We start from the raw sequence: 24,607 nt of genomic DNA on the forward strand, positions 1-24,607 counted from the left end.
ATATATGTGTTTTCCGATGGTCTTAGGCACCCCTGTGAAAGGGTCGTTCGACCCCCAAAGGGGTCGCGACCCACAGGTTGAGAACCGCTGGATTAGATGGACACTTTACCAACACGACAAAGGAAGGGGGATTTAAGAGAAGCAGAGGGAACAGCAGAGACTTTCTTCGCTGATCTAAATGTTCAAAGATAAAGTCTTCCCACTGGTTAAGCCTGGTTAATAATCAGTTTCCCTTGAGCAAGTAAAACAGGGAGAAATCATTTGGAGGCTGAGAGACAGCCCTAGGGCTCTGATGTCCAGCCCGAGCCTCATTGCTGGCTCCAAGCACAGGGTGCCCACACCAAGACATTTTGTTCCCAGGACTAACATAAAGAGCCATTTTTAATGTCTCACTTATAAGACTAAAATCTGGTTTACAGCAAACTTATAAATGAAAGGTGAAGGGCCCTAGCTAGTTTGGTTAAGTGGATAGAGTGTCGGCCTGCAGATTGAAGGGTCCCAGGTTTGATTGTGGTCAAGGGCACATGCCCAGGTTGTGGGCTCGATCCCCAGTAGGGGACGTGCAGGAGGCAGCCGATCAATGATTCTCTCTCATCATTGATGTTTCTATCTCTCTATCCTTCTCCTTTCCTCTCTGAAATCAATAAAAACATATTTTTAAAATAAATTTTAAAAATAAATGAAAATGGGATAGGGACCCAAACTTATTTCAAAGTTCTTAACCTTTTGGGGATGCCAATATTGTGCCGATTTTAGAAACAGTTTTGGGAGATTACTAGATCCCACTAGATCCCACCCCAGGTGGGTCCTGAAATCCCCTAAGAGGCTATGAACTCCCACTTGAAGAGCTCTGCCATGCTCATTTCTTTCTTTTACAAAACTACCAAGCAGGCTTCACCTGTTGTTCACCTGCCACAGCCAATTGTTTAGGCTTATTTCTGTTTTTACCTTAAAAAAATGACATAAGCCTCTGGTTTAAGATCTTTCACTCCAGGTGAAAGACTCCAGGTACTCACAAACTGCTGATTCATTTCCCACAAGAAACATAAGAAGAGAAACATTACAAGACATAAACCTATAGTCAAAGCTGCCTTCCCTAGTGACTCTAACAAGAGCGTAACATTCAGTAGTTAAGGAACGAGTAACTGCCCCAGCACAGTACTGTGCTGCCAACAACAGGTAAATGGCTAAACAACCACGTGTTACCTCACTAGCTCCGTGTGCAGCTCGGGTGAAGTCAGGTAAGCAGGGGTGCCAGCCGGGCTCTCGGGTGGCCCTTCACTGCCCTCTGCTGGAACACGGAGGGCCTTGCTCGCTGCATGGTGGAAATCAGCTACCTCGGTCAGGCGCCTCTTCATTTCTTTCAACAAATTAGTATGTGCAGGGCTTTGGAAAAATCTTCTTCCAATACAACCATCTATGGGTAGCCTTAAGAAATACAAGCATGGATCACAACAAGATCAATACACGATGTACCTCCTATGTGACCACAAAATCACAATAACAAGTCAATTTACTATAGCTGTATATATACTGCGTTAAATTAATACATACTAGTTCTACCATAACAGTTATTATGAGGCTCCAACAAAATGGTATATATGAAAAGTTTTTTTAAAAATGAAATGCTACGCAAATTCAAGATATTATCACCACTTAGACTGGTACGGAAGAGATTAAAAATAGTCTCTCCTCGCCCTAGCCGGTTTGGCTCAGTGGACAGAGCATCAGCCTGCGAACTGAAGGGTCCCAGGTTCGATTCTGGTCAATGGCACATGCCCTGGTTACGGGCTCGACCCCCAGTGGGGGGGCGGGGGGCATGCAGGAGGCAACCAGTCAATGGTTCTCTTTCATTGATGTTTCTATCTCTCTCTCCCTCTCCCTTCCTCTCTGAAATCAATAAAAATATATATTTTTTAAAAATAGTCTCTGCTCTTGAAGAACTTGCAATCTGGTAGAAAACAGACGTTTCAGAGAATTAACATTTATGTTTCGAGGGAGCAAGTTAAGGTAGTGAAAGATGAGGTAGGAATTGAATTGGAGCTAAAGATCAATGGTCAGTAACAGTGGGCAGTTCCAGCTGGTCAGTCCCTTCATATCCAGTGGAAATGTTGGACGCCCCCAGGCCCAGCCCAAAGGCTGCCAGACACAGCTTGGCCTTCGTCCACACCTGCTCAATTCATCACAGATCTCCTCCAACGAGCCCCATGACAGTCACAAGCAGCCTATTTGGGGCAATTTCTCTCCCTTTGCATTTCCAGAGGTTCCAGGGTGTGGTCTTCCCCACGTTGGGTATGGAAGATGGTAAAGAGAGAGCTGCCACAAGATATCCTGAACAGTTGTGAAGCAGGAAGGGAGGGAAATGTCTAGCTGAGACTCTAGCTCACCTGCCTCAGTGTGAGAACTCAGGGCAGCAGAGCAGTGCTAAGGCAGGAAGGATTCACAGAAACAGACGACGGTACTGGCTACCTACCCGTATTGCGGTCCTGGGCGGTGCAGGTACAGCAGGAAGAACTTCTGCCAGATGAGCGGCAGAAGAGGATGATCAGATGGAGTGACAAGAGCCTGGTGGGCCCAGCGATAGACCAGCAGCCTCTGCAGCGATGGGACGAGGGGGAGCTTCAGCTGGGCCTGGGCTTTCTACAGAAGAGGCGGAGCTATGAGCAGCCATGAAATGAACACAAGTGCAAAGTTTGCTCTTTCTAAATGATCCAGAACTTACTTCTCCAACCCACTAGCGAACACTTTAACCTCCTTGTTAGCAGGAGATAAGGGGTAGCTTTTCTTCTGTCAAAACATTTCACAGACCCTAGAATTGAAAAGGGTCTCAACTGTTACCCTAACCTCATGTCCATGCCTTGACACGCCTTTATGCCTTTGTATATAAAACACTACAGTGCAAGAAAGTAGGAGATGGCCCTGGCAGGTTTGGCTCAGTGGACAGAGCGCCGGCCTATAAACTGAAGGGTCCCGGGTTCGAGTCTGGTCAAGGGCACATGCCTGGTTGTGGTTTCTATCCCCAGCAGGGGGGTGGGGGGCGGATTGTGTAGGAGGCAGGCTGATCAATGATTCTCTCTCATCACTGATGTTTCTCTCTCTCTCTCCCTCTCCCTTCCTATCTGAAATAAAAATATATTTTAAAATCCTATATAATAAAACCCTAATATGCAAATTGACCAAACTGTGGAACAACCCGTCGCTATGATACACACTGACCACCAGGGGGCAGATGCTCAATGCAGGAGCTTCCCATTGGTGGTCAGTGCGCTCCCACAGGGGAAGCGCCACTCAGCCAGAAGCAGGCTCACGGCTGGCGAGTGCAGCAGCGGTGGTGGGAGCCTCTTCCACCTCTGCTACAGGCAGGTGGTAAGGAATGAGGGTCCCAGACTGCGAGAGGGCGCAAGCCGGACTGAGGGACCCCTCCCCCCCGAGTGCACGAATGTCGTGCACCAAGCCTCTAGTGAATAATAATAAATAAATAAAAATAAAACACCAAACGTTTATTAAAAAAAAAGAAAGTAGATGAAAACCAAAAGTAAAGTTTACTGTCAAACTTTATCAATCTCTTGAAAATTAGATTTTTAAAAGGACTGTCAAGAGTCATAAATTGTTTGATAGGCTCTGAAACTCCAAAGCAAAGTCAATAGTCCAAGCATGTCAAACTTGCAGCCAGCATTTAAATGAGGCATGCGGCCTGCCGGCCACAAGTCTGACACGCCTGGGGGACCCTAAAAGAGAAGGCACTTAGTTAGTTCTAAAGCTTTGTTCCAGTCTTTCTCACACTTTAGTGACCCTGAGGATCAGCTAGGGAGTTTTTAAAAATAAATTCCTGATCCTACTCCAAACTCAGAATTTCAGAAGTTGGGAGTCCAAGAATCTCCAGGAGATTCTGATGCACGTGGGACACACTGGAAATTGCTTTAAAACACTGGTGATCTCCTTCACATGCAATGAGCACAGCCTTCAATAATCAGTGTGACTCTCAATGTGCAATGAACCCTGGGAAAGACGCATACACTTCAAGTATAACATTGTCTACATTGGTCTAGTTATGTGCTTTCCAAACATTCACAACAAACGAAACCATAGGTGTTCAAAAGCTACAGGTGAATCCATCAGCATCAAAGCATAAACCACCTTCTCCCACTCAAATGCAGAACTGGTATTTGCACCTTCAAAGCTTGGTCAGGAGTGAAAGAAGGGTTTATAACCAATTCCCCTTCAACAACTCTTCTGAGCTGAGAATCTTCTTCAAAGATGGACTCCATGTTCAGGACGGTCCATGCAAACCACACCTACGATGACAACAGGTAACAGTAGAGCAATCAGCAGCTCACCAGGCAAACAAAATACATCCTGATAATCCACAAACTAATATCTTTCCTATCATAGATCTCAATCAACAAATATTTAGGGTTTCTAAAATTAACAGTTTTCATACCTATCTATACTCTTATCACAGATATAAATTCAGATAAAACAGTTCACTTAAAAATGTCAAATTCCTTTATACTAAAACAGGATGTTTGTTTGCTCAAAAACATTTAGCAGGCAGTTTCTATATGCATGGAAGGCAGGAAAGAGAGGTAGACACAAGCTCTGCTCTTGAGAAGTTTTCCATCTAGCCCAGCCGGTGTGGCTCAGTGATTGAGCATAGACCCATGAACCAGGAGGTCACAGTTCAATTCCCGGTCAGGACACATGCCCAGGTTGCAGACTCCATCCCCGGTAAGGGGTGTGCAGGAGGCAGCTGATTGATGATTCTTTCTCATCACTGATGTTTCTATCTCTTTCTCCCTCTCACTTCCTCTCTCTGAAATCAATGAAAATATTTTTTTTAAAGAAGTTTTCCTTCTAACAGGAGACAAGACTAATATGTAAGTAACCAAATGTGGAAGTGTGTAGTGGTGACTACTGAGTCAGGAATAATGTGCTATGGGAAGCCAGAGGGAGGGAGGGTATGTTCAGAGAAGGCTCTACGTAGAGACTGGAGGAAAAGGCTTGCCTAGTAAAACAATCAGCTAGCCCAGTGGTCGGCAAACTCATTAGTCAACAGAGCCAAATATCAACAGTACAACGATTGAAATTTCTTTTGAGAGCCAAATTTTTAAAACTTAAACTATAGCCGAAACCGGTTTGGCTCAGTGGATAGAGCGTCGGCCTGTGGACTGAAAGGTCCCAGGTTCGATTCCGGTCAAGGGCATGTACCTGGGTTGCGGGCACATCCCCGGTGGGAGATGTGTAGGAGGCAGCTGATCGATGTTTCTCTCTCATCGATGTTTCTAACTCTCTCTCTCTCTCTCCCTTCCTCTCTGTAAAAAATCAATAAAATATATTAAAAAAAAAAAAACTTGAACTATATAGGTAGGTACACTGTTATTAACTAAATTAGGGTACTCCTAAGGCTTAGGAAGAGCCACACTCAAGGGGCCAAAGAGCCGCATGTGGCTCACAAGCCGCGGTTTGCCAACCACGGAGCTAGGCAAAGGCAAAGACGTGAGCAGGTAACAGCAAGGAGTTGGCTTCAGCTAGATCTCAAGAAGTATAAGCAGGAGGTAAGACTGATAGGAGGTGAAGGATGTTACTACTGGCTTAAGTGATGAAACAGGCATAATTCAACACGAAGTCTAAGAGGTGGTAATAATGATGAAAATAATGTGCTGGTGATAATGATGACAGCAATAATAACAGCCAACACCTATCCAGTGAGCACTACATGCTAAGCACTGTTCTAATGCTTTGCATGTTGGTGCAATCGTTACTTCCTTTTGACAGTTGAGGAAACTGAGGACAGAGAGGTAAGCAAGCTGCCCAGGGCACAGCGCCAGCAAATGGCAGCATCCTCTGGCTCCAGTGTCCACTCTTAACCACTCTGCCATGCGGCTGGCCAGGCTGTGCAGTCAGGCAGACCGGGTCTGGTCTCGAGCTGTCTGAACCTGAGCCAGCCACTAATGCCCTCAGTTAACCCCTCTATGAAACAGAAACAGCGACAGTGAAACTCAGCAGAGGCTACTGTGAGGATGAGATGAAGACGTACTCGCCTAGTGAGTGCTATGTCAATGCTAGTTATGGGAGGCTAGTAATAATGTACTAGTAAGGATGAAAACGATATTAAAGTTCACTGAGGTAACAAATGCTCCCAAGGGTTTCCTACCTGAGTGGGCATGGCCAAGCCCTCCACGAAGGAAGGAGTGATGTTGCCGGCCACGATCCAGCTCACCAAGGAAGAGAGCAGACTCCGGTCACAGTGGTAACCCAAAGCATTCTACACCGGGGAGAGGATTGGAGCAGAGAGAGGAGGCTTTTAAAAAAAAACTTATCAATGACCTTTTCAGGAATATCAGCAATTATCTTACTATAATGTAAGATACTGGTAAGACACAGATTTCAATAATTCATTAGTCCACCAGCAATCACAGACCCAGGCAGTGTATTACAGCCAAATGTAATGGGAGTGCAGGGATATTTCTTTGGCTTTATGGGGATCTGAGCCAATGGACTGCGGTTACTGAGATAAGACTTCAGTAAGACAAGTTTTTTTAGCCACAGAGTAGTGCTGAGAATGGTGTTTTGAGGGGAAGTTTCTTAGAAGGCTACTATTTAGCAAGGGCCTGAAAGATAAATTCTCTAAAAGGTTTACCTTATGTTGCTGGTAGAGTAATTTCTGCACACAGTCCTCCTGCATGAGCTGAAAAGCTGTTTTACACAAGTGGTCCATAAGGAAGAGGATGGGTTGTTCTCGGAACCAAAGATGTTGGCTTATTAGAGCCTGAACCCAAAACTCCAATACGGCAATGGGGCCCACCTCATTGGGCTGAGTGCTTACAGATATGTGGGCCTATGGAGAAAGGGCTCAGGTGAGGTGAAAGGTAATAGCCAACCTCCCATTTTTTAAAACACCAACAAAATAGTATCTACCTCCACTCCAAAACCCCAATCTACTGACTTTCTTGGCCAAAGGGACTGTGCCAAGAGCTCTGGAATGACCAACATGGAGATGCGCTGGCACTAGGGGTGCTTGGGAAAGGCCCTGACCTGGATCATGCTGTTGAGAAGCTTCACGTTGTCCCCATGGCTGGCTCCAGTCAGATGCTGTGCCACCTTGTGGGTGACCTGCTGCGTGACACCCTGAGGGACGCCACTGTCCAAGTGCAGGAACAGCAGGAGGTGTGACAAAAACCTGCCAACACATACAGTGACACACTTTATCTTCCAAAGTCAACAGAATTTCCAGTGGGTAATTACTTACGAAAAAGAAGAAAAATATTACAGTGGTCCCATTTTTAGACCAGCTTTATTTAGGAATTCTGATAAACCTTCAAGAATTTCAAAAGAATCAAGTTTTCCAATTTCATGTGGGTTAAAAGGAATTGTATTTACCTGGAGAAGGGTATGAACAGACTCAAGACACACAACACGTGCAAATTAAAGAGAATTTGAGGAAAAACACTCCAAAGTGCCCCAATATCCCTTCTACATTCCCCACTTCACTAACAAAAGCAGAAATGTTAACAAAATCATTCCACAATATTTTCTTGGGTGTCAACTTCACACAGGTCACATATAGGGCACTTATCTAAAATACATCTAACCCATTAACCTCTCTCATAGCACCCTGTTGTTTTCCTTCATGGTCCTTAAAACCAGTAACTACATCCTGAGGATGTGATAACTTCCTGTGTCTGACAGCAATGCCCGGCCTGCTTTGCTCACCACTGTACAGATGGTAGCAGCACACAGAAACCAGAGACGTAGTCATCTGTACCTGCTGAGCTGTTCTCTACTTACTGCTCATTCTTCAGAAGGTAATACTGGCAAGGGTAGAACAAAGGCAGAATCTTGTCCAGGACATGGACCACTGTTCTCAAATGCCTCGACTGGACCAGAATTCCCAACAGTGGGATGCCTTCTGCACAGAACTTCTCAATGCTATGGAAAAAGAAAAAGGCAATGAGCATACAAGGCAGCCAGTTCATAAACTGATGTTCTTCCAATGAGCTGTCAGCCTACATGATACCAGGATTATCTTACGTCTCCAGCACATTCTTGCATACACAAACTTCACACAGAAGTATTAGAATCAGAACTCTGGAAGTACAAAGGAATTTAAACATTCATCTATATTTTCATTTTATAGATGAGAAAGGTGAAATATGTGCCCAAATTTACATAATTTCCTAGTGTAGGGTCAAAATTTGCAGGTTTGCAAATTTCTAGTCCAGAGCACTTGCTGCTACCCTATTTTGTTTCCCAAATGGTGCTTCTGCTAAGAGTTAAGGGGCTCTCATTATTTGCTAGTCCTACAAGGTAGTCACAGCAAAGAGAAGACTCAAAGGTGAGCTCAATCTGACAGTATACTGTGGCAAAGGTCTTCTGAAACCACTTTGGCATCAAAATTTACTCCAGAGAATCTATCCTTAAGAAATAATCTCAAAGGTAGAAAAAAAGAGAGATACCCCATGTAAAAATGTGCTTCTCAGAATTATTTATAATTGCAAACTTGGAGGCCAAAATGACATGTAAATATTGAGAAAAACCCATTCAATGGGAATATTATTGCACAATTTTTAGATAATGCATTTGATGGCCACGGGCAACATGAAAAAATACTTCTGCTATAACAATAGAGGGAGGAAAAATATAAAATGTTATACTTCTGACTACAACTACTGGTAAAAAAGTTATATAGAGGAGTAAAACAGGGATGATATCATACCAAAATGCTCATTGTGTTGCAGTGGCATCCTATATAATAAAAGCCTAATATGCTAAGTGTCTGGTGGTCTGTTCAACCAATCAAAGCGTAATATGCTAATGATATGCTAAGGCCACTCAACCACTCGCTATGATGTGCACTGACCACCAGGGGGCAGACAGTGGGTCAACCAGTTGCTATGACATGCACTGACCACCAGGGAGCAGATGCTCCAACCAGTAGGTTAGCTTGCTGCTGGGGTGCAGCCAATAGGGACTGAGCGAGCCCGGCTGGACATGCCCTGGAGCCCTCCTGTAGTCCCTCCCTGGCTGGCCAATCTCCCACATCCCTCCCCGGCCCTGATCATGCACTGGTGGGGTCCCTCGGCCAGGCCTGCACCCACTCACAATCCGGGACCCCTTGGGGGATGTCAGAGAGCCGGTTTCAGCCCTATCCCACAGGCCAGGCCAAGGGATGCCACTGGTGCACAAATTCGTGCACCGGGCCTCTAGTATATTTATAACTCTAAAAAAGAGCAAAAGAAAAATTGCATAAAAATAATCAAAACAATAACAATAAAACCCAACAATGTTGTATTAGGGTGAGAAAGATTCTGGGTAATTTTTTTGACTGCTGTCTCTGAACTGTCTGTGAGGTTATATTCAAGTACAACTTACCTCCTTGCATACTCTACCCCAAACCTCAAGCCCACTCATAAAATTGGCTTTAGTTCTAGTATATACTAGTATACATCCCAGATGATCATGGTGGACTTTTACACTAGAGTTCAGCTCCTCAAAAAAAACCCTTATCTTTACCCTCACTCCCATTCAGAATCCAGTAATTAGTAGTAAACAAGTATTTATCTTTAGAGGACCTGTAGCAGGATCAATAAGAAGCTACAGTCCCAAAATGACTATAAAAAATTAAAGAAATCATGAAACAATTAAGTTCAGAACACCATTCAAAGAATTCACGTGCCAGACACTGTTCTATGCATGTTAAATGTATAATACTCACTAAGGCCTCATAAAATCCAAAACTATTATTATTTCCATTTTAAAGATAAGGAACGTGAGATACAGTAAATTGTGAATGACACTAGAGCTACTGGAAACAATGCAGGGTACCTTCCAAAAGGCCTATATAACATCCCCCTCTTCCTGGTAGATCAATTCTACCCTTTAACCTGACCTTCAAATTTGTCAATAAGTTGGCCCTCCTGACCTATCTGATCACCTCCATTCTCTAACAGGAATCACAGGCTTTAGTCAGAAGTATTTCTTCATCACTTCTCCTCGCCTCTTCCTCCTAACCTCTCAGACACCTGGTGCTCCTTCTCACATTCATTCAATCAATACCTACTAAGTACAAGTTCTGGATGTACAACGGTGAATGAATCAATGCCCTGACCTTGAGGGAGAGGGAGATAAACTTTTACACTACAGCACAGTGAGTGTGCGGCTCAGAATGCACAGGTGCTGCAGGGTGGAGGGGTGACCTTCAGCTGAATCTTCAACACTGTGGGTGCTGATCACCTGGAGGAGGTGAGTCACCACTCTGCTCCTTGGACGTCTTCTCTAATTAAGACTCCTCTCCAAAGCTTAGCTCCTCCATGAAGGTAATCTGCTCTAATGACTTTCACTCCCTTAAATTCTTCCTGCTCATACTGGTGGTTCTCAATCCATGCTCTATATTAGAATAATCTAGAGACCTGGCCCCTCAGACCAATTAGGTCAGGATTATTCTCACCCTCTCCCCTGCACTGGTATTTTTAGAATCATCTAAAAGCGAATTAAAGAGCAACTCTGTTGAGAACCTCTGCTTTATACATATCACGCAACCCATGAGTATATCTTTAGAACTGACCATTGTTTTCTGTCTACCATCTCCACCAAACTGTCAACAACCTGAGGGCAGCTGTCTAACAGCTCCGTATCTCTCCTGCTCTACAGCACAAGGCTGAACACGAACAGCTGATAGGACAACTGGCATCCCACTGAAAATACACTCAATGTGGAACATGACGTTGAAATCAGAATACTAAAAAGTGTTACAATGCATATGAAATGCAAGAACCAGAAAGCATAGGTCAGAGAGGTTTTTAGAAAAATGGGTAGGCTAGAAAAAAATGAATACCTTGTAGGAAAATGATCTTTAAAGTAAAGGATTTTTAACCAACTAAGCATTCATTCATTCATTGTTTCTGGTAACACAAGACAAACACAGTTCCCGAGTTCTAACCTCAGAGAAGACCCCTGATAAAATTAGGCAGACAACTACAATACAGCAGGATACATGCTCCAGGGGTGGAGATACAGACAGCTATGAGCTCGTCCCAGAGAAGCCTGAGACTCATCAAGCATTTCATCCCCCTGGGCAGGGTTAGCCCTTTAGCTGAGGAACCAGGGCTGCCATCACTTTAAAATTCTGTACAAGTGAGCAATTGTTTTTATTTGATTATTCTGAGGGAAAGACTAAATACATCCACTGCTGACATAAACATTCCACACTGGGTGACACATACAACACCACTTCATAACGCAACAAGGTAACTGTCTATTACAAGGTAACTTACAAATGTATCATATGAGTTTGGGCAGCATTTCCCCTTGATAGGCTAGTAAGGCTTATGCTTTGGCCCTGATTACTCTAGATAGGTTTAATGGAGGCCTCAGACTTTGGGATGTGAAAGAGGAGATTCCAGTATCACTGACTATAAGATTTCAGCCCAAACACTGTACCTGTGGCCCACCGTCGTCATAGCTAAGGCCAGATAACAGCCAATGGGAACGCCCGCTTTAACAGCCTTCAAGAGGGGATGGAACGTGGGAGACTCTGTCATGTCAGGCACAGTGCTGGAGAAAGGAACAGTTGGACAATTCTGCTGCATTCCATAATCATTTTTGTGCAGTTTTAACCTCAAGATCAAGTTCCAGGCCCATTGGTTAAATGAGGTCTCAGGTGTCTCTCCATATCGAACAATACTGGCCAAATATGAAACCTAAAACAATGATTTATTTTAAACCAGATTAGTCATGTGCACATTAAATCAGTAAGCTAACCCATCCATCTCCTTTGTGATCAATAATGCTGTTGAAAGAGAGAACATATAACTTATTGGTATTCATGTTTGTGACACTAAATTAAAGCAATTTCTCAAAGTGACCACTTCTGCTTACCTGCTAGTCATTTTGTGAACTTGATCTGAGTCAGGCCAAGCAAAACAATAATAATATAGAAGTTATTATGCAAAAAAATGGTGTGCTGGGAAATAAGTTTAACAACCAGTTGGAGCTGAGGAAACACATTTATACATTTGCCAATTTAGGTGGTTTAAAAACACTCCCACCATGGTCAATTTCAAGCTACTACTAGGTTAACCTGGCTTGCGGAGTTCCTGAAAATGTCTCAATCAGTTCTCCTGAGCCAGTACAGGCCAGCTCCAGCACACCTCTGTAGCTCAACTCAAATTCCACAATATTAAAATGGTCATATGTGGGCTACTTCTTAAAGGAAAATTTTTACCCAACCATAGGGTAAATATGGTAACTTTATCCACCCAGGCTATTTATAATAGAGATGTATGTTCTCAATACATAAGGGAAGGCAATACCTGCTTCATACTTTCAGAAAGAAGCCCAGCATATGGCTTCTGTGCGAGGTATTTCTGGTACGCTTCAAGAATCATTAAAGCCACTTCAGCATGGACTGCTTGATCCAGATGAAGGGTACCCTATTAAAGAGAATATTAAGCACAAATATGCAATCTTGATATTTTTTAATATACCTTTAAACCAAAAAACTAGGTTGAACAGTGAAAAAGAATCTTGGATGCAGAAGCTAAATTTTCTAAAAACCATGTTCCTTAATGATTAAGTTATAAAATGACGGGGGGGGGGGGATTTAAATCTCATTTTAAAGAAACATTACGCTGTACCTAGATAGGTTTAGACCTGGGTCATCCCAGACTCCAGGCATAACAGGTATCTTTGAATGTAATCCTCCTCCCCTTCCCTATAATCTCTACAAAGTTATAAGTTTAAGGGCATTGCCACAAACCAGGGAGATATTTAATAAATTAAGTATATATTCCCTTTTCTTGTTCTATAAGCATTGATAATATAAAAAATACTCAACAACACAGGTGTAATAATCAGGAGTTTAAAGTTGTCTATCAAATTTCCATCCAGCCCTGGCTTGTGTAGCTCAGTTGGCTGAGTGTTGTCCTATGCACCAAAAGGTTGCTGGTTCGATTCCCAGTCAAGGCACATGCCCAGGTTGCAGGTTCAAACCCCAGTTGGGGCTTATGCAGGAGGCAACTGATCGATGTTTTTCTCTCACATCTATGTTTTTTTCTCTCTCTCTCCCCCCTCCCTTCCTCTCTCTAAAATCAATAAAAATATTTTTTTAAAGAAAAGCTATTAAAAGGCCTTTAAAAAATTTTTTTCCATCTTCCTCTGCCACCTGAAGAAACACATTCTTTAACCCTCTCATAGAAGATGACCTTTCTAACTCTAAAAAGGAGCAAGAAGACTGACAGGGGAATCTTCCACAAAACACCACGTGCGGGCACGCATGTACAGTGCGATTGAAACTTTGTGGCCTATGCGCAGAAGTCAGTATTTTGTGGAAGAGCCACACTCAAGGGGCCAAAAGCTGCATGTGGCTCGCGAGCTGCAGTTTGCCGACCACTGCCCTAGGGGAAGAGCTCCCTGGCCTCAGTGTTCTCAACTGGACAACAGGAGTCATGTTCAGGCAAACCACTGACCATGACCGTGAGGACTAAATGACTTGCTCGGAACAAAAGATGGCAGGCAACTGGAGAGGGCTAAGTTCTCTCCCATTTTCCCTTAAAAATGTTTAAATATTTTGATCAAGGAGTCTACTACTAAGATCTAGGGTAAAGAGACAGGAAAGGTTTAACAGTCAAAAATCACTTGAGCCCTAGCCGTTTGGCTCAGTGCATAGAGCATAGGTCTGCAGACCAAAGGGTCCCAGGTTCAATTACAGTCAAGGGCACGTACCTCGATTGCAGGCTCTTCCCCCAACCAGGCCCGGCCCTGGTCGGAGCTCATGCAGGAGGCAAACAAACACATCAATATGTCTCCCTGTCTCTCCCTGACTCTTCCACTCTCTCTAAAAAATCAATGGAAAAAATATCCTCAGGTGAGGACTAAAAAATAAAAATAAAATGTTTTTAATTCACTTGACCTGGCATCTTGGAGACATTTGATAGGTAACAAGGCCTTAAGAATAACAAACCATTCATAAAAACTACCACCACTGAGTACTTGGCGTGTGCCAGGAACTGTCGTGTTTTACCATGTCCTAAGCTACTGAATCCTTACAAAAACCCTATGAAGTAAGCTTATTAATATTGATGCTTAGAGATGAGCAACTGAGGCCCAGAGAGTATAAGAGCTTGCCCAGAGCACAGAGCCAGGAGGTGGCAGAGAGGGAATAGAACCCAAGCTGGCTCAGGCTCTCAATCAGCCCAGAGTGGTTCAGAAGACAAATCTGACAATGACACGCAAGACAAAATGCAGGAAGGGGAAGGACTAGAGGCAGGAGAGCAATTAGGAGGAACTGCAGTAAATAGCCAAAGATAAAACAACAGATACAAATTGTCTTTAAAAAAAGGAAAGAACTTTCAATGTGTAACAATTTATCTTCATTCAGAGGATGTTCACTCTGCAAAAACAGAATGAAAGAGAAGATCCTAAACTCTGACACAGCTAAAAGAATCTGCAGATCTTGCAAATGATACTCGGAAAGGTTAATGTTTTAAGAAAATGTTTCTCTGAAATGGATGTGTGGAGAACCTGCAGTTTACAGAAGCAATTTTCAACCAGTGTGCCGCAAGAAATCTTAAACATGCAATACCTATTTAGTCAGGGGCACTGACGTCTTTTTCCTTAGATTGTCAAATAAAATAATGACAACAGCCAACACAATAGCCAGCTGGTGTGATTGAAAAAAAATTATACCTATTTTTTGTCAGATCAGCAAAAAGTGTGTTTTTGGTGGGCTGCAGAATTTTAGTAATTAGCTTATGTGGGCCATGAGATGGAAAAGGTTGGAAATCGCTGCTCTAGGAATGGTTTCAACACATACCTGCTCACCAAGTCCCCAATTCAGTCCTTCTAGAATGACACAGGCCAACTTGTTCTTCACCATTGTCAGGTCATAATTCAATAACCAATCCCGAATCACAGCTATCTCGGATGCAGAAGGTCGCCAAAGATACAAAGGCAGTTCTTTAAACAAGTATAAAGACACCTTATTAAGAAGAAAATGATAATAATTAAAATCAAAACTTAGAGACAATCCTATATATAATACTACATCATTAAACTGCTTGCAAAATTTCTTCTCCAAAGGAAAATGGATTTTGTTTGATTTTTAGAGATGTGAAATGGACAACCAAATCAAATGAATATTAAAAATGTTAATATTAAAAATGTTAATATTAAAAATGAATATTTAGCACCTTCTATAACATGGATGATCCTGGAAAACATGCTAATGAAAGATGCTAGTCACAAAAGACCTGTGTACATAATTCCATTTATATGACATGTGCAGAATAGTCAAAACTATATAGACAGAATAGATTAGTGGTTGCTTAGGGCTGGAGGGGATGGAAGGATAGAGCAATGATAGCTAACGAGCATGTGGTTGCTTTCTGAGATGAAAAAATGTCCTAAAATTGGCAGTGGTCATGTTTGTACATTTCAGTGAAAATACTAAAATACATTGACTTCTACATTCTAGATAGAATATATGGTATATTAATTGTATGGTATATGAATTATATCTCAATAAAGCTGTTATTAAAAACTATATAAAGCCCTGGCCGATTTTGCTCAGTGGATAGACTGTTGGCCTGCGGACCGAAGGGTCCCGGGTTCGATTCTGGTCAAGGGCACATACCTTAGTGGCAGGCTCCTCCCTGGCCCAGGCCCTGGTCAGGGCTCATGCAGGAAGCAACCAATCAATGTGTTTCTCTCACATCAATGTTTCTTTCTATCTTTCCCTCTCTCTTGCACTCTCCCTAAAAATCAATGGAAAAATATCTTCTGGGGAGGGTTAACAAACAAAAAACTATATAAACATTACAAAAGTGATTGTGAAAAATACAGAAATAAACTATATGTGTCTTGCTCAACTCAAACTACTGCTTTTAATTTTGACTGATTTAAATAGTGTCTTGTTTCTGAATCAGAGTTGTTTCTTCCAAGGGTAAAATATAAAATTATGAAAGCCAAACAAAATTATGAAATAAAAACTGTTAATAAACTATAGGCTTTATAATAATTATTTAAAGTAAAAACCTGTTACTGAGGGAGGTAGGTCACTTTGAGGAGATTAAAGAAAAACAATCACAGCTTTCTATAAGCAGCAGCTGACCCCAAGTAGGCATCTGAAGGGCACAGAGCCCAGGACACTAAATGTTCTCTTCGTCCTGCTGTGCCCATGACTCACTCATTCCCAACAGCCTTACTATTTTGCCCATTGCTCCATTACTCCAGGATTTAAAAGAAACAAACAAATAAACAAAAGCAGCGCTCTTACCATTCCAACCTGGTCAATGGTGTCTTGAACTCTATCCAAAAGGATAGAAATTGTCTCCGGGTGAACAGCTGTGATGGCCCCTAAAAGCTCTCGACCAACCTTTGAAAAAGTCTCTCTGGTGGACAGGGTAACATACGATACCTAAAAGTGGGAGAGAGTGGAGATGGCACTTTTAATACCAATTATCTGTCAAAACACATTTCCATAATTTACTTAGAGATGTTTTCAAGTAAAGTGAAAAAACAGCCTCAACTCATACAAGGTTCAAAAACATGTGAGACCTTCAGAGAACAAAGTGTGTTCCCTGAAGCTGGGAGGTGGAAGGGGAGAGAAGAGCGGGGAAAGGTAACAGGTAACATGATTTCATGTGCTGGATTCAGAAAGTAAACCCTAAAGTAGCAATAAAATAGTCCCTTCCGTGTAAAACTTTTCTAAACTTGAGGAAATCACTAAAATGATAAAATTCAGAATGCATTTCATGGAAATACATATTCTCTCCTACAAAATAAGATCCCCAACTACAAAGGCTCCTAAAACATCAATGTTTCCCAATTCCTCTTAAACAATGTCTTCCAAACTACAAGCCACAATCCAGTGGTGCCAGCATTTACCTTTTAAATACAATGGAATCAAACAGAAAAATAACAGTAAAGTAAAATAGAATAGAAAAATGTGAGCATGCATCCACTTAAAATTAAGTATTGGTTTAATTTCTTGTAAGAATTTACATATGTGCACACACAGCATCAGAATGTAATACAGAATGTAATTTTTACTGTGAGTACTGGTCAAAACACTTGAAACATTATTCAAGAGCATAAATGTTACTTTAGGATTTGGAGAATGCTACGATCCACTGCTAAAGCAATTTTAATGCATGTGAAAACATACCTCTACCCCAAGTTTTTCACAACATGGAGATAGTTTGGAATTGCAGATGCATCCAGGCCTTAGCCTCATGCATGGTTACGACATACAAGCATAAGTACAGCTTAATAGCTTATTTGATCCTGGAAAAGAATTCATCCTCTTGGCCATTCTCAAACTGGAGTGCTAGGTTAAGGATAATAACCTCAGAGACTCTTCTTGAAACATAACTTTACTGGAGTTTACTTGAATAGTTTGGAGGAAATATTTTTGTTGTTGTTAATCCTCACCTGAGAATATTTTTTCCATTGATTTTTAGAGAGAGTGGAAGGGAGAGGGAGAGACAGAGAAACTTCGATGTGAAAGAGACACATCGATCAGTTGCCTGCCGCATACATCCCTACTGGGGCTGGGGATCTAGCCTGCAACAAAGGTACGTGCCCTTGACCAGAATCGAACCTGCGACCTTTCAGTCCAAGGGCCGATGCTCTCACCACTGAGCAAAACTGACTAGGGCTGGAGCAAATACTTTTTATGAAGATAAACAGATAAATGACAGCCTAAATTAAATATACTTTTATTTTAATATACACAAAACTCCAATGAAAGTTTTAATGACCACTTAGGGTTATGTCCTTAGACATTCGAGGGTCCGAAGTTCACTCTCCTCCATTGTCAGGGATGGCTCAGTAAAAAAGTGAAGAAAACAAGAATCTCATCTTTATTTTTTAAATATTTTTTGTTGATTTTTAGAGAGAGAGAGGATAGGAGAGGGAGAAACATTAATGTGAGAGCCTAATAACATCAATAGCCTGCCTCCTGCATGCCCCCCACCGGGGATCGAGCCCACAGCCCAGACATGTGCCTTGACCAGAATAGAACCAGTAACATTTCAGTGCACAGGACAAAACCCAACCAACTGAGCCATATTGGCCAGGGCCCAGCTAGTCATTTTATAGATGAGGAAATTGAGGCCAAGAGTGGTAAGGTATCTTTTCTGATATGAGATGGGCAATTAATAGCAAATTGAAAAGAAATCCAGGCCTTCTAACTCCAGGTTCAGTATTCTTTTTATCATCTCCTTTAAACTGACTTAAAAGCCAGATTTCCATATTATTGGCAGGGACGGAGAGGGAGGGTGGAGAGAACAGACAGTATAGAAACTATGAGCCCTAACCGATTTGGCTCAGTGGATAGAGCGTTGGCCTGCAGACTGAAGAGTCCCAGGTTCAATTCCGGTCAAGGGCATGTACCTTGGTTGTGGGCACATCCCCAGTAGGGGGTGTGCAGGAGGCAGCTGATTGATGTTTCTCTCTCATCAATGTTTCTAACTTTCTTTCCCCCTCCCTTCCTCTCTGTAAAAAAAAATCAATGAAATATATTTTTAAAAAGAAAAGAAACTATGAGTATCGCCTGGCTAGCATGGCTCAGTGGTTGAGGGTCAACCTATGAATCAGGAGTTCGCAGTTCAATTCCTGGTCAGGGCACATACCCAGGTTGCAGGCTCGATTCCTGGTGTGGGGCATATAGGAGGCAGCCAGTCAATGAATCTCTCTAATCACTGATGTTTCTCTCTCTCTCTCTCTCCCCTTTTCTCTTCCTCTCTGAAGTCAATAAAAAAAAATATTTAAAAAAGAAAAAAACTATGAGTATCAGGCTGTATCAGATTGTCTATTCCTTATCAAAACTCATGCATCAAATATCAAAAAATAATAGGGGGAAATGGAATGGGAATGATTCATATTTTCAACACTCTCCTTATAGTAAAACTAGAGGCCCAGTGCTCGAATTCATGCACCAGTGGGATCCCTCGGCCTGGCCTGCAGGATCGGGCTGAAACCGGCTCTCCAACATCCCCCGAGGGGTCCCAGATTGCAAGAGGGTGCAGGCGAGGCCGAGGGACCCCACCAGTGCACAATCAGGGCCGGGGAGGGACGCGGGAAGTTGACCAGCTGGGAAGGAACCAGGGGAGGGCTCCAGGGAGTGTTTGGCCCATCCTTATCGGCTGGACCCCAGCAGCAAGCTAACCTATCGGTAGGAGTGTCTATCCCCTGGTGGTCAGTGCACATCATAGCGAATGGTCAACTGTCTGCCCCCTGGTGGTCAGTACATGTCATAGCGACTGGTTGGCTGTCCCCTGGTGGTCAGTGCACATCATACAGAGCGACTGAGCGGCCTTAGCATATCATTAGCATATTACATTTTGATTGGTTGAACAGATGACCGAACGACCAAACACAGCATATTAGACTTTTATTATATAGGATAATGTTCCTTTGATTACCAGCTCCCATGAGAGAGGACAGTACACAACAGTTTTTAAAGCAATTCCAAAAGAATCAATGAGGGGATAATCCAAAAGAAAATATTTTTTTAGCTGACTTCTAAAACTTAGTATTCTAACCTCATATATCTCCAGAACAATAATTTTTACGAAGTCTTCATCCACATCAGTTCTCCGGGCCTGAGCCATCTGAGCAAATGTAGTCAGAAGGCAAATCTCGTCTGAGCTATTCATGGAAGAAAGACACTTCTCAAAGTTCACAAAATGTTCTGGATCTGTAAGTTCAAATCAAAAAAATTAAAATGGGGAAAGAATAAATATATATCACTTTAATTACTCTTCCAGAGAGAAAGAAGATATCAAATTTAAAAGGCATTCAGAAATATGTAAAGATACAAAAGTTCTTTCGTGAAGTTACTCAATGTGCCTGGGTCTCTCCTGTGTATACAGGAGGTATACATGTGGTTAAACTTTCACTTCTTTCCTGCTAAAACTAGACAACAAAAACTCTCTTTCTTTGTTCCAGAATGGATTTCTACAGGCACAAAGAAGAAGGCTGGGCCAGATAAATTTCCTACTCTAACGATAATGTAGCCTCAGAGTTGACATTTAACATCTTCAAGCCTCAGTTTCCGCATCTGCTTCCAAAGTTTATTTAAGATTAAATGCCATGTCACTGGTAAAGCGCTTTGTCAACTGCAAAGCACTAGTACTGTCACTCGGTGAGACATCTTCAAAGGCAAACTTGAAGCTACTTGAAAATTGCCAGGCAAATGAATGGCAACCCTGCTAACAAAAATCGCTAAGACTGGCAAACTACTCAGCACAAGCGTGGCATTCCAAACTAAAGAGATTTGATTATAAATGAAAATTTGGGGCAAGAAACCGATTATAACAATGACTGAAATACTGATGAATGTGACACACAGTATACAGGGTGGGGTAAAAGTAGACTTACAGCTGTTCATATGGAAAATAATACAATAATTAATAAATAATAAAACCTTTCACGTACTCACAACTATAAACCTAATTTTGCTATCCCCATATAAGTTTTGCCCATTTCTCAGAGGATGCCATGTAAGCAACATTACATTTTGCCAATAGGGGGCAGTATTAGTCAATAGCTTTGCAATGCATGACAGAAAACTAAGTGCTACAAAGACAAGTTGTATAGAGTGAAGAAAAATAATCTGCTTAGTAAACACATTCCCCTGACAGACCTTTCCACAGTAAGAAGGCAACAAGCCAACAGTGCTTTCATATGCTCACACATTTGAGATATCGAAGGCAGTACATCAAATTTCCTGTATCTTCAAAATAACTCCATGGGGCCCTAGCTGGTTTGGCTCAGTGGATAGAGCATCAGCCTGCGGACTGAAGGATCCCAGGTTCAATTCCTGTCAAGGGCACATGCCCGGGGTTGCAGGCTCGATTCCCAATAGGTGGCAATCCCCAATAGGTGGTATGCAGGAGGCAGCCAATCAATGATTCTCTCTCATCATTGATATTTCTCTCTCTCTCTCCCTCTCCCTTCTTCTCTGAAATCCATAAAATAATAATTTTTAAAAATAATAATAACTCCATGGGGCATTTACCAACCCCATTTTCATTTCCCATCCCCAAATTGGGTTTACTACAGAAATTACTATCCAGAGCATTCTAGAATGAAATCTGAAACTACATTCTAGTAAGTCAAAATCCACAAAAACTCGAATTTCAAAATTATCACCCAAATACGCAAAGTAAAACATTCCCTTACCAGGGGTCCTCAAACTTTTTAAACAAGGGGCCAGTTCACTGTCCCTCAGACCGTTGTAGGGCCGGACTATAGTTTAAAAAAAAACTAGTCGGCTGCTAAGCAACAGGCAGCGGCGGCAAAAACACCCGGCGGGCCGGATAAATGATTTTGGCGGGCCGCATGTGGCCCACGGGCCGTAGTTTGAGGACCCCTGCCTTAGACCTTCTAAGAGTGAAGAGAAGAAAGCAATGCAGCGGACAGGCGCACAGGTGGGGAAAGAGGATGCCTGTTCCAGGGGGCTATACCTTGGAGCTGCTTCTTGCACTCCGCGGGTAGGAGGGCAGTGCAGAGAGTCTCCAGGGTCCCGCTCTCCGCCTGGTGCATGAGGTAGAAGAGTTTCCAGAGCATCTGGACCGACAGTGTTCCAAAAGGCATTTCCGACATAAACAGCCAAATGCCAAGTCTGTGTGTTTCAAAAAGAGCAGGAAGCATTTTATATTATCAGTCAACCTCACCACACTGAGAAAGTAGACAAACCTTCAGCTCTGACAGGGAAAAAATTCTTAAATCATACTACAGTAATTTTTCTAACATGTCTCGATCATCAACACCTTGAGGACAGATCACAGTCACAGGAAATCCGCACAAAGGACTCAGTCTGTGCCAGGCACTGTTGTAATCACTGCTTCATGCTTATATCAACTCACTCCATCCTGACTAAAACCAAGGCAAGCACTGCTATTGATATTATCCCCAATTCACACATGAGGCTACTGGGGCACAGAGAGGATGGTAATAAGGAGCAGAAATGGATTTTTGAACCAAAGATTCTTTTAAGAACTGATTGACCAACAGGCTGCAGAGGTGTGGATGCATGTGCCTGAGCAAGTGTGCAGGTTCACGGGGAGTGGGTGAGCGGGGAGTCAAAAACCCTCCAGTGACTTCTCACAACCTGAACAAGAAGTCAGAAAATCATCTGGACCATGCACTGAGCACCTACTCTGCCTCGCTGTGAAGTAAAGGTCATCCCCTGCTCACAGCTACCCCACGAGTTCAGGGGCATCAAAACTAGATCTCAGAATCCAGTTATTTTAAGACTAAGAGAAACCTGAAAGAGAGATCATTTCAGTCAGCACTATAGATAAGAAAACTAAAGCCCATGAATTTGCTCAAGATAAGGACTAGAGGAAACATTACAAGGAATCTACTTCAGTCAATACTTTCACGTCAATCTTTCTTAACACTTATAGTCATACTCGCTTACCTTTTGGCTTTCAGCACATGGAGGACAGCTCTCAAAAACAGCTCATCAAATTCAACCTGTAGTTTCTCCATGGAGTAGGGCTCCAGGGCCAACCCCACGCCCTGGTTGTGGCTCACATACTGTGCCCAATGGTCACTCACATAACCAAGAGTCATCCTGAGCATGAGGAAGGACAAGACAGCACTCTTCATTAATGTCCTCACTGTCGCCAGCTTTAATTATATCTGAAGCATTACTGAACACCTACTATCTTCTACGTTCTGAAGGGAACTCAATGGGGGGAGGGAACCCCTACACTCGTGGAGCTTACATTTAGTGTAGGGAAAATGGACAATAAACACAATAAAGTAAAATATATAGTCTGTCACATGGCTGTACGTGACATTGAGAAAAATAAGTAGGAGAGGAGAATCAAGTTGCTCTGAAGTTGGTGGAAGGGGAGTAGGTTGGGAGCAGGAAAGGCCTCACTGAAGGAGGAGGGGCGTGAGCGTGAAGACAGGAAGAAGTCACAGAGATATCTAAGGGGAGCGCGTCCAGGGAGAAGAAACAGCCAGTGTGAAGGCGTAAGGTGTGTTCCGTATGTTGGAGAAACAGCAGGCAGCCAGTGTGCTAACGCAAAGTGAGTGAGCCCTGGCCTATGGAGTTCAGTGATTAGAACATCAGCTGGAGCACCAACGTGTCCGGGTTCGACTCCAGTCAAGGGCATGTACCTGGGTTGCAGGTTCTCTCCCTGCCCCATCAGGGAGTGTGTGGGGAGCAACCAGTCCCTCTCACATCGATGTTTCTCTTTCTCTCTCTCTCTCTTCCCCGCTTCCTCCCTGTCACTCTCTGAAAAGTCATGAAAGAATTTCCATGATGAGGATTAACAAAAAAATAAAATAAAGCAAAGTGAGTGAGAGGGGGACTGGCTGGCGAGGAAATCAGAAAAGTGACAAGAAACCAGAGCATGAAGGGTCCTATGGGCCACTGTGAAGACTGGCTTTTACTCTGAATGAGAGATTGGGAGCAGTAAAGACTTGAGCAGAGGAGTGACATGAGCTGACTCACCATTTAAAGAGGACACTGGCTGCCGTGAGAATAAGCTGGGGTCGGGTGACGGGGGAGGAAGGGCAAAAGCAGGAAGACAAGTAAAGAGGCCACTGTGATAATCAGAGAGAAAAAACTAAGAATGAACTCGGGTGGTAGCCGTGAAGGTGGTGAGATGCTGGATTCTGGAAATGGCCTGTTTTGTTGATTCAAAACGATGCACACCTTTTATACTTTAATCTCTGCTACTGGAATGTACACTAAAACTGGTGGCCATAAAAATGCCATAATTTGGCAGCATTTTTTCCTTCTTAGTGGAACACAAAATACATCTTCAGAATTGGTGGCATCTTAAATTTGATTAAAAAGTAAATGATGTTTTGAAGGTAGAGATGATAGAATTGGCTATTAGATGGGATGTGGGTGTAAAAGAGAAAAGTCAGGAATGACAAGGTGTCATAGAAATAATATAAAAACAGAATACTGATCTTTAAACAATAATAGCAATGTCTTTCCTATAGAGTCATTTCAAGAATAAAATGAGGAGGCATAGTCCTGGCACACAGTAATCATTCAATCCTACAGAATGTGTGTGAGCCCAAGGGCGAATTTTACCTGATTTATCAGAACAGAATCAGAAAAGGTATAGTAGGACTTCTGATAATAAGTAAGTAAGTTTTTAGCTTCTAAGAAATTACTCTCTAAGTCAACAACTCTCCCTGCTCCCACCATCTCATTTCTAAACCTTCTACTGAGGTTTTCTCTAGACCTTAAAAGTGACCCCTGGCCTTTGCAGGACATCTTATAATCATTTAGCTGGCTTTATAAAGCTGATGGATTGAGGAATACATAACACATCTAAAATTAATTAAAATCAATGTTGTTTTAGAAACAAATGAGGGGAGGGAAAGTTTTGAAGTTTTTTGAAGGGGTTTTGGGGGAAGGGGAAGGTTGGAAGAAATAAAAGCATATTTATATGCTGTAGGAAATGACCCAGATAGAAAAATTGATGATGCAGAAAATATATAAAATTAAATCTATGAAAAGTAGTACTTATTCTCAAAAATTTCTTCTTGCTTGATAACAAAAACATAAACCAAATTTTCACTCAAATAAATCATATGCTTTCCAAGATCAAAAGAGTAGCCACTG

The 24,607-nt window shown here is 42.5% G+C and overlaps 1 protein-coding gene across 6 annotated transcripts in view; it reads right to left on the bottom strand.

The window, feature by feature from the left end:
* Window positions 1-24,607, bottom strand: part of EPG5 (ectopic P-granules 5 autophagy tethering factor) — an 84,238-nt gene that overhangs the window by 41,936 nt on the left and 17,695 nt on the right. For all 6 annotated transcript variants that reach the window (XM_059707206.1, XM_059707207.1, XM_059707205.1 and 3 more), the window contains 14 exons: window positions 22,430-22,585; window positions 21,471-21,628; window positions 19,545-19,699; window positions 16,274-16,414; window positions 14,813-14,977; window positions 12,312-12,431; window positions 11,440-11,699; window positions 7,789-7,929; window positions 7,036-7,180; window positions 6,641-6,838; window positions 6,155-6,265; window positions 4,173-4,295; window positions 2,474-2,640; window positions 1,207-1,428 (listed from right to left, as the gene is read on the bottom strand). In XM_059707206.1, coding sequence (XP_059563189.1) covers window positions 1,207-1,428; window positions 2,474-2,640; window positions 4,173-4,295; window positions 6,155-6,265; window positions 6,641-6,838; window positions 7,036-7,180; window positions 7,789-7,929; window positions 11,440-11,699; window positions 12,312-12,431; window positions 14,813-14,977; window positions 16,274-16,414; window positions 19,545-19,699; window positions 21,471-21,628; window positions 22,430-22,585 — 2,262 coding nt within the window. The remainder of the gene's footprint in view (window positions 1-1,206; window positions 1,429-2,473; window positions 2,641-4,172; window positions 4,296-6,154; window positions 6,266-6,640; window positions 6,839-7,035; window positions 7,181-7,788; window positions 7,930-11,439; window positions 11,700-12,311; window positions 12,432-14,812; window positions 14,978-16,273; window positions 16,415-19,544; window positions 19,700-21,470; window positions 21,629-22,429; window positions 22,586-24,607) is intronic.

Source organism: Myotis daubentonii, chromosome 8 (genome assembly GCF_963259705.1).
Source record: "Myotis daubentonii chromosome 8, mMyoDau2.1, whole genome shotgun sequence".
NCBI lineage: Eukaryota > Metazoa > Chordata > Mammalia > Chiroptera > Vespertilionidae > Myotis > Myotis daubentonii.